The sequence below is a fragment of the Podarcis tiliguerta genome (genome assembly GCF_965153285.1).
Source record: "Podarcis tiliguerta genome assembly, chromosome: 8".
NCBI lineage: Eukaryota > Metazoa > Chordata > Lepidosauria > Squamata > Lacertidae > Podarcis > Podarcis tiliguerta.
In genome coordinates, this window is record NC_139541.1 from 61,030,973 (window position 1) to 61,041,540 (window position 10,568).

At 47.2% G+C, this 10,568-nt stretch overlaps 1 protein-coding gene across 1 annotated transcript in view; it reads left to right on the forward strand.

Moving 5' to 3' along the window:
* Positions 1-10,568, forward strand: part of LDLRAP1 (low density lipoprotein receptor adaptor protein 1) — a 67,342-nt gene that overhangs the window by 51,041 nt on the left and 5,733 nt on the right. Inside the window, exons 7-8 of the mRNA XM_083455916.1 lie at positions 3,351-3,481; positions 5,663-5,697. Coding sequence (XP_083312042.1) covers positions 3,351-3,481; positions 5,663-5,697 — 166 coding nt within the window. The remainder of the gene's footprint in view (positions 1-3,350; positions 3,482-5,662; positions 5,698-10,568) is intronic.

Genomic DNA, 10,568 nt, shown 5'->3' on the forward strand with positions numbered 1-10,568 from the left:
CAAAAATGGGGTCATGCCTTCCGAGTATTGTTTTTAAGCTATATCCTCCTTGCAATTGTCTGGTGGCAAAGGCTATCTTCTAAAGCTTGCGTGGCACAAATAGCCTCAAATGAACTGGCGGGGCACGGGAGGGGGGGGGCAAAGAAGGGACTGCCTGTCTTCTTCCCCTCCTGGTGTGTCAGATGCTGCAAAGTGGCACTGAGGAAGTCATCCATAAAAGGGGCTCCCGTCCAAAGCGGCTGCGTCGTATTGATCCGCATGTATATTTGATAGGGAAGAAATCCTCTTTAACATCCACTCCATTCCAAAAATGCCTCTCAGGGTAGCACAGATATAAGTCGACGAAATGGCTGGCTCTGAAGGGCTGGATAAACTTTCCGTGCCCAGAATCTTTAAATCTGACCTCTGCTTTGGCTTTGTCCAATATCTTTGAATCTGGAGTTTGGGCTTTTTTGTGGGTCTTTCAGCTGATTTCAAAGTAGTTAATCTGCCTCTTGACAGATGCGGATGTTGCTGAGTCTTTGGTTACAGGTGCCTCCTGAGGTTCTGAAGGAAGGGCTGTAGCTCTGCCACTTGCTCTGGATGCCAAAGGCCACCCCCCCCCCCCAGTTTATTTTATTATTTTATCATTACATTTATACCCCACCTTTCCTCCAAGGAGCTTGAGGTGGTGTGTGTGGTTCTCTTCCTCTCCATTTTTATCCTCACAACAACCCTGCGAGGTAGGTTAGGCTGAGAGACTGTGGCTGGCCCAAAGTCATCCAGTAAGTGACATGGCTGAGTGGGGATTTGAACCCTGGTCTCCCACTAACACCACGCCAGCAGCAATCCCCAGCAATATTCCCTGTCTAAAACCCTGGAGAGCCGCTCAGTGGAGGCAATAAATCAGGGATGGGGGAACCTCAGGCCTGGGGACTGAATGTAGCCCCCATGCCTCTCTGTCTGGCCCTTGGGGGACACACCCTTCCAAGCTGCACCCTAAACCAGCCTGACTTTGCAACCTTTTTTACTGTTTTTGCCTGGATGGAATTTGTCCTTGAACACTGATAATGTTATTGGCATACCTGCATGGAGGACAGAGATAGGATGTGGCAGTGTGAAGAAACTTGCCTTCTGTGCAAAAGTAACATTCACATTTATTTGGCCTTTGGCCTTGCCCACCATTGCCATGTGGCCCCTGGAAGGTTCCACATCCCTGCTGTACATGACTGGCTCTAGGTATTCTGGTGACTAAGGTGGTACGAATCTAACTGGTAGTCCACCCCCACCTGCATACACACGATAAGTCACTTGGGACGTTATGTTTCTCCATGAGGCCCTTCTTCGTGTGCCCCCTCCATGGGAGGTTGGGAGGGCAGCAACACATGATCGGGCCTTTTCAGTGGTGGCCCCCTCTTGTGGACCGATGTCACCATGGAGGCACTCCTGGCACCAACTTTGTTTTTATGTGCCAGGCAAAGGGCTGCCCCTCCCTTTCACTTGTCACATGCATAGAAAACACAGGTCCAAACAGTTTTCCACTTGCCCCATGCTTTCAAGGCACAGATCCGAGCAGTTTTGCTTTTACCCCACTACTTTCCCCCTGGAAAACCCACTCTTTAGCAGTAAATCAGAACCAAGAGCAATCCATGGAAAATCCTTGCCATTTGCTCCAGTGTGGAACTGTGAATGAGCCCAAAGACCTTTCTCCTTACCCAGACCCTTGGCCCTTCATGCAGCACATAGATAAACTATGGAATTCAAGTGATGGTCATCAACTTGGATGGCTTTGAAAGAGCCATATCCTGCATGAATCCTATCAATGGCTATGTTCTGTCTTCAATGGCGGGTGCAGTATGCCTGTTAATGCAAGGGACTCGCAAGCAGGGCAAGTTGCTGTTGTGCTCAGGTCCTGCTTCTGGGCTTCCCATCAGAGTCTGATTGGTCACCATAACAAACAGAATGCTGGACTAGATGGGCCTTTGGTCTGACCCAGCAGGCTTTCCTTATGTTCCTGTTGTGTGCATCTCACACCAAGATTAAGCTAGCACAGAAGAACTTCCCCAGTGAGTCACGTCACAGGCGAGACACATCTGCCTCTTTCTCACTCTGCCATCCTTAATGGCACCCAAAATCTGCCAGCTGACATCTCCCCCTCAGCTTGACTCCTCATGGAGGAGCCCGCAGATGAATTGGTGCCCCGCAGCCTGTCTCCAAAAACTCCTAACTCCTGTGCATCGTAAAGGATTTCTGCAATTCAAATATATGCTTATTTGAAAGAGAGAGAAAACAGAAAAGTAGGACATACTGCCAGTGGAATGCAAAGATGTGTTTTCCTAAAAGGTCCTGCAGGATTTTTCATTCATCGGAAAAGCTGAAGGATCTTAAATCGAAGCAGGATAGACTGGAAAGGGGTACTGTGTTGTGCTCGGGGCAGAGTATAAAATGGGATCAATGTGGTTGCTCTGTAGTGGGAGTGGAGGATGATGATTTTCTGGCTGAAGAGGATGAAATAAATATCATGCCACAGGCCATTAGGACTCCATCTCAGAGCCTGGTTTTAATACTGCTTCCTGGAGCTTGTGAAGTAGTAGTAACAGAGTTATCTCTGATCATTTGCAGAGTGCCTGTATCTCTCTCCAATGACAAGCCATGCCCAGTCTGTTCCCTCCAAAACACACAAACAGGCCACTTCCACACCATACATTTAAAGCACTGTCAGACTACTTTAACAGTCTTGGCTTCCCCCAAAGCATCCTGGGAATTGTAGTTTGTTAAGGTGCTGAGAGTTGTTAGGAGACCCTTGTTCCCCTCACATAACTTCAATTCCTTGAGTTCCCAAGGAAGAGGGATTAATTGTTAGACCACTCAGGGACAAGAAAATCTTAACATTTCAAAAGCTATTAAAAAACCAAATACGTACATGTCTGTGCTAAAAGGGCAGCCCCCACTCATATGTCAGAGGGCCCAGCTTGGTGGCAGCTCCACGTTATAAAGCTGCTGGGATGCAGCAGGTGGAACATGTTGTCCCGAGATGATTCCAAAAAACCTCTCCCCTATAGCCCCATAATCAAATGGTATATAAATTTTCTAAAGAACGACTGATGAATCCCAAGAGGATGTTGCTATTAGAGGCCATACATGATGGAGAAGGATCCTCTAAATCAGGTGTGGAGAACCTTTGGCCCTCCCATTCTTACTGGACTACAAATTCCACTATCCCTGACCATTGGCCATGCTGGCTGGGGCTGGTGGGAGTTGGAGTCCACCAACACCTGGAGGCCCAAAGGTTCTCCTACCCTGCTTACAAACCTTTTCTCTCCTACGCCTCATCTTCTTTAATTCCCCCTTTCATTTCTGTCCACCTGCAGCGGTCACCACAGGGAACCTGTTAGACCTAGAGAATGTTGCTAAAACACCCTTGACTGTCAATGCAAACTCCACGCAGTCAGACGGAAGCATCTTTGGGCCACATTCATCAGAAAACAACAACGTCATGTGGGTAAGTGTGTCGAGCGCTCATACTACAGTCTTGGTAAAATGTGCAGGAGGAAGATTTCAAGTGTTACTGTGAGGAGGAGTGAGGAAGCTTTGGCTTGCAGTTTAGATTAACTGCAGTTTAAGGTTCAGACAAAGCCCTAAACTGTGGTAAATGTTAACTGTGGTTTGTTGAAACAAGCAATTTCATAAGCCATCAAACTATACATCATATTAAGCCACAGTTTCTTGGGTCAGAAGACCTGACAAGCTATGATTAATCAGAAGCTTCCCGGCTCCTCCTTGTCAGGAGGAGGAAAGGAGTGTGAGAGCCCGCTGCTCATTCTCATAATGAGCATAGTTAATATGACATCTGCCTGGTGGCATTTATCTTTCTCCTGGCGGCAATGTAACACAAAGATGCAGGGGAAACAGAGTGATAGATAAGCAAGGGACATTGGCAGGGTGCACTAGTCCTGGGATAAATAGGGTGTATGTTTGCATGTGGAGAAACAGAAGATGAAGAATGGATGGAAGAATGAATGGCATGTATGAAAGAAAGAATGAACTGGATGAATGAGGTATGTGTGTATAGATGAAGCTTGTGGTGTCTGTGTATGAGATAAAGGATAAATGGATGAAGAAGGGAAGAGAGAGAGGGCAAGGGGATGGGAGGGAGAGAAGGGGGTATTGCACTTCTGGCTTTGGCCCCACCCATAGCCAACTGTGGCACTGCCCCCCATGGGACTCCAACCGCTGACCACTTTTCCTTGAGGGAACATGGTCCCCAACTTCAAAAAGTTTGCCCATCACTGGTCCACGCTGGTAGGCAGCAGCTCTCCAGAGATGCACCTGGAGGAGGGGCTCTTTCCTAGGGCTACCTGGTGATCCCAGGGATTGAACCTGGGAAGTATAGTGTGTGTGTCTTCCCTTGTTTTGTTTAAACACCAGAAAATGAAGCCGTCCTCTGTCAGCTGGGGTTTTCAGAGAAAGCCTTTGCACTTTGGCCTATTTGCCAAAGGACCCATTCAGCAGACAGTGTTGCCAATGAGTCTGGGGATTGTACTCGGGATCTATACATGGGGGCTGCAGGCCAACACTAATTGGTTTTGCATCAATGCCGGAAGAGCATTGTAGACCCAGAGGTGGGCAGAAGGTACATTGGGATTGGCTGAAAGAGCACTGGATGTTTTACAGGAGTTGGGCAAGGAATTTTGATAGGAGCAGCAGCAGGTCTGTTATACCTCAAGGGTATACCGCCTCTCCCCATATGAACCAACCTGGACCCTGTGATCATCCTCTGAGGCCCTCCTTCGTGTGCCTCCCCCATGAGAGGTCCAGAGGGTGGCAACACAAGAACAGGCCTTCTCTGCAGTGGTTCCCTGTTTGTGGAATGCTGTCCCTAGGGAGGCTTGCCTGGTGCCTTCATTACATATCTTTAGGCGTCAAGTGAAAATGTTACTTTATAACCAGGTCTTCAGCTGATTAACATTCTGTAGCCTTTTAACTGTATTTATGGGAGAGGGGGTTATTGGTTTGCTCTGGTTTTTATTACGTAGTTTGTGTTCAGTGGCGTAGAGTGGGTTGTCAGCACCCGGGGCAAGGCAAGTAATTTGCGCCCCCTAACCCATGGATTTTAGCAGGGGGCAGAGAGCTGTGAGCGCGAGCGCCCCCCCCCCCCAGATGTTGCACCCGGTGTGGCCGGCACCCCCTGCACCCCCACGCTACGCCACTGTTTGTGTTCCCATTTTGTATTTTTATGTTGTGAACTGCCCTGCAATCTTCAGACGAAGGGAGGTATACAAATTTAATAAAAAGTAACAAAAACTTCCTGCCAAGGATCCCCTGATTTTGGCCATTTTATTTCATTCAAAAAAGATTTCTTACCTACTCTTCATAATGATCCAAGGAGGGTTACAACAGTATACAGATATATAAAGAGATAAGAACAAGTGAAACCATTCCAGATAGAACAGACTGGACTAAGTCTCCAAGGCACCCCCTGGTCCCTCAGAACATTTTTCAAACTACAGCTTTCTATAGTCATTGTCATCCCCCGCCCCCCTTATACACACACCTCTTCTTTTTTAAGAAATTACAAATAAAAGGCAAAATCCACCCTGTAATGCTTGCCTGCTAGCTGGGAGCTGGGTAACTTTCATTTCAGATTGGTCTAATTTTCCTCCCCCTTCTCTTTATAACAAAGGCAATGGACGACGGACTGGATGAAGCTTTTTCAAGGTAATTTTCTTAATTTGTTTCACGAGTGTCTTTCCACCAGGGGACTGCCCAGGAAACAGACTTGATTAGTGACTGCTCTTTAAAAAAAAAATCATTTTAATGTTTCTAATCGAAATTGTCTGCTGTGCTCTGACCCTTTCAGAGGTGCTCTGTTTGCCTAATTGAACGATGGGATTTGCAGCCGCCTGGATAAGTCAAATATTTTGATAACTTCTTAGGGCAGGAGCTAATTTGTGCATAAGGTGGGGAATTAAACTCCCTAAATGATGTAGCCCTGGCTAGAAGATGTTTGCCGTATGCATGAGCAGAGGTAGCAAATTGAAAATGCAGTATTTCAGATCCCCACCTGCAGGCAGAGGGGTACCTCTGCACCCTTGGCAAGGAGCTCTATCCGCACTTCCACCCACCCAAAAAAGAATCACTTTACCACAGTAGCCACATTAGAAATCACAACATTTTACGCGACCCACGTCCAAGGTGAGGGCAAGGCAAGAAGGAAGGGGTGAAAATATTGCACGCCTTTGTGCTGCAGTAGAAGAACAAGATTTGATTTCACTGCAATAGGGCAGTGCATCACCAGATGCATAAACGTCAGACACTTCATAGTCTGATAGGTGATTTTTGCACCCCCAGAAATGGAGGAGGAGGAATTTGGCCCACTGGCTGGTTTCTTAAAGGATGGGCTGCAGGGACTGCTAGCTACCACTTCTTCTGGCGCCCCTTGCCCACCCTCCAGAGGTCCTCAGCGGCTGCTCCAAAATCATTCCTGTAAATTTTCTGGAGCGGGATTATCAAAATAGCGCCCTTGGTGTCTTCTCCACAAACCTCTGAACCTCCCTCTCACTGCTCATTTGGTCATGAGGTGGTGAGGGTGGCTACATTTTTCTCCCTTGAAAAGTACATAGAGCTGATGGAAGAAGTTGGAAGAGGGACACTCTTTCTCACTTCCTCTTCCAGCTCTATGTCTTGTCCAAGACACTGATGAATTCTGTTGGATTCAGCTTTTAGCTAGATACCTTGAGAAAACAGTGTGTGAGTGTGTCTGCATACATACACGCTTTCTCTCTCTCTCTCTCTCTCTCTCTCTCTCTCTCTCTCTCTTTCTCTTTCTTTCTCTCTCTCTCTCCCTCTCTGTCTGTCTCTGCCTCTCAGACATGGTGTGTGTGATCTGGTGGCAAAGGGAGAAGTGACCACAGCACTTGCTCAAAATTCCAAATATGACCACAGGCCTAAAATGTTTGGCGGTCCCTGAGTTGGCTCAGTGTATGGCAGCTTCCTCTGGCTCTGTGTTCCGTATGCATGGCCACATCGGCAGGGTGTTTTCACAAGTGATGTTAAAAGCACTTGTTAGAATTTCCTGGGTGTCATTTCTGAATGTGGAGCGATGTGCAGAGATTCTCCTCCTGACATAGGGAAGCAGGGCAGCCTGGTGCCACTCAGCAAAACAACAGCAGTAACAACCAAGCGCCTTAAAAGTTAGGTGCCTAATAAAAAAAATAACTACGTAATTAGAGCCTGGCTGCTGGATGAAACCAAAGGCTCATTCTAGTCTAGACTAGATGCCTGTGGGAAACACACAAGCAGGGCATGAGCACAACAGTTCTCTCCCCGCTTCTGATCCCCAACAACTGGTATTCAGAAGCATTGCTGCCTCCAAATGTGGAGGTAGGAGCTGTTGACAGCTTTATCCTCCTTGATACAAAACCCTAAACATGAAGTTTTGCATTGTACTCAGGAGCTAAGGTCCAAAATCTCAGGGATCAGGTTCATTAAAAACCACAATGCACCATTAATGCAACCCTTAAAATGTAAAGCCTCATTTAAATGCAGCACTGCAAGCAGCTGACCCACCATTAAGGCTGAAACAGCGCAAAGTATTTATTATTATTTTTAAGATGAAGCATTGAACTCGGAGCTTTACTAATGCAGAAGTAACGAAATGTGCATGTTTGTCATTTTTACGAACACATTTGGGCAAGGTTGTCAGCGTACAGTGTTCTCTGCAGAAAAAGAGACAGCCCTGGTTTCCGGATGGTGCTGGTTCTCCTCTGTGGTGCAACTTGAGAGGGGCACAGAAGATGAATCCAAACAGAACAAGTTATTAGCAGGGATGAGACCCTCTGGCCTGTGGGAGGGGGCAAATGTGGCCCTCCAGGCCTCTCTACCTGGCCCTTGGGAGCCTCCCCAAGTCACACCTCCACCCTAGACAAAATTCCCTCTCCTCAGTCCATACCCCTCACTCACACAGCTTCAAGTCTTTTTGTCTGGAGGGGATGTGGAGAGTGAGAATGCCTCTTTTTGTCTGGATGGAGAGGGGTGTGTGTAGAAGCCTCTGACTTTTGTAGGGCTGGAATGTAGCCTGCTGTACAAAGGCAAGAGTTGCATTTCTTGCTCCTTCTACTTTTTGCCTCTGCCGGCGCTTACCCCTGGCTTACAGCCCCTAGAAGGTTGCTCCGAGTGAAAAAATGCAGCCCTCTGGCTGGAAGAGGTTCCCTAACCTTTGTGGGAGAGCAACCCCCCCCCCCCAAACCTCTCCCAGGCTCAAAGAGCAGACAGAAATTCACTAGATGCTAAAACGTCTCAGAATTTTCCGACATTTTTTTAAAAAAATGATTTAATTGTAAAGGGTGTATGGTGATATGCTGTGGCTTCTATTGAATCTGAGTTGTGCTGTCTTCTGCCCTGAGTGTAGCCTGAAATACTGATCCCTAGGAGCAGGGAGTGGTTCTTTCCTCTCCTTATATGCATGGCTCTGTGGGGAGCTGGCTGTCTCCTGCTCCTTCTCCTCTACCCACCCAACTCCATCTTCATAACAGCCAATTCAGTTCACATTTAAAGGCAAGCCTGCCTGCTTGGCACTTTCAGAAACCATACAGAAACCCAAATACAGCCATGCTTCACAATTCTCATTTCTCAAAATTTTGCAATTCTGTTCTCCAGCTAAGTAATGTGTACAGAAAATGCATAAACCAGGAACATAGGAAGCAGACTTTATACTAAGCCAATTGTGCACCTACCTCAGTATTGTCCACATTGACCAGCAGTTCTGCAAGGTAAAGTGTGCTCCAAAATTAATAGGTTGGTGAAGATAACATACAAAAATGCATTATATCAGGAAAGTTGTATTTGCAATTCTATGTATATTAGGGGAAATCGCATAGCAAAACATCTGTGCATTAGGAGAAAGGTGCCCCGATACGCAGATAATTTTTATGAGGCCTTTTTGGGGGGCGGGGAGGGGGGAGGCAAACTGATTTGAAAATGTGAACTGAAGCCTGGAAAAACGAGAAACAAAAACCTTAATCATCAGATTTGCTCATCCTTGCATGAGACATTCGAATCTCCCCACTTTGGAGAACAGGGCTTAAAAGCAGCCACAGGTTCCTCTAGTTTAGATCAGATTGTAGTGCCAGGGATAACTCTTCCCTGTACCATTTCTGTGATAGAAGCCTGCTAATAGCAACACCTCTGCTTATTGCCTTCTCCATAGCTAACAGCAGCCTGCAAAAGGGAGGGGGATTTTAAGTGGAGGCCCTAAACTGCAGCATCCTAAGTGCAACAGTCTATCTGGCCCAGTCTGCAACCAGTCTTTCTGCTTCCCACATACTCAGTGTCTGCATGAGAAGGTTAACAGAACAGTGCTGCAATAAAGTAATCCTAATGGATATGCAAGTAGAACTTCGTGTGTGTGTGTATGTGCGTGTGTGTGTGTGTGTGTGTGTGTGTGTGTGAAATCTCCCTTGCCCTGAAATTTCTGGTGATGCCAGCAGACGCTGAACAATTGGGATTGCTGCTGCCATTTCCAATCCCTTTGCCACTGTGCTGCTGTCCTGAGGAGTTAAGATTCCTGATCTCGTCTCCAGAAACATCGAGTGCTGCCATGAGCAACTGGAATTTAATGCAGACAGCAGTGGAGAGACGTTGTGGCGGCCTGTCCATACAAATCGCCCCGCAGGGAGGCAAATTGAGACTTTCCAATGTGGCACTTCGTATATATATATATTTGCTGCTGCTGCTTTTGGTCAGTGTGGCCTTTTGCCTGTGAGATGTGGCCTCACTAATGATGTGTCAAGTTCCTGCTAGAGTGAGTGGTCTGTGTGGGGGGTATAGACTAGCAGGGAGTGCCTGGGAATTCAAACACACCCACCCCACCCGTGTGAATTTTAAATAAATAGGGTAATTTGTGAGTTTGGGAACTGTGCATACACACAGAGAGAGACAGACATGGCTCATTGCATTGAACAGCATCCAAATGTCCAACCAGATCGCCCTGGGATGCCTGCAAATGCCCCTCTTCTGTCTTGGACTTGGCAGAAACTGGTATTTAGAGGCATACTGCAAAAGATCCATCCTGCTTTCTACCACTGCCAGTTAGATGCTTCTGGGAACATGGGTGTAGCCAGGATTTTTGTTGGGGGGCGGCAGGCCTTTTGTTACTTGGGCAGGCCTTTGGGGGGGGGACCTCAACCATATATTTTTATTGATTTTTATTGATGGGGGGGCAGCTGCCCCTCCCTGCCCCCCCCGGCTACACCCAGGTCTGGGAAGCACACCAGCTTAGATAGCAGCAGGCTTCCCCCATGGTTCCTTCCAAACACAGAGGTCCCCGTTACCTGTCATCATCACCACATTTTGTGGCAGAGACGTCCATAAGTTGGTTCTTCTGGATAGAATCCAGAAGGGACCTGCAGCCAACACCAGATTTTCCCTTTGGTATCCACTCTTGAGAACAGAGCATTTTAGAGCTAGTTATCTGACCAAACTCTCACCAGTTTCCTTAAGAAATGCCTTTATTGAACTGCATTTCCAAGCGATGCCCACTCATTCTTGGATGCGTTGCTACAACAAGGTTCCATATGCAGACAGACTTT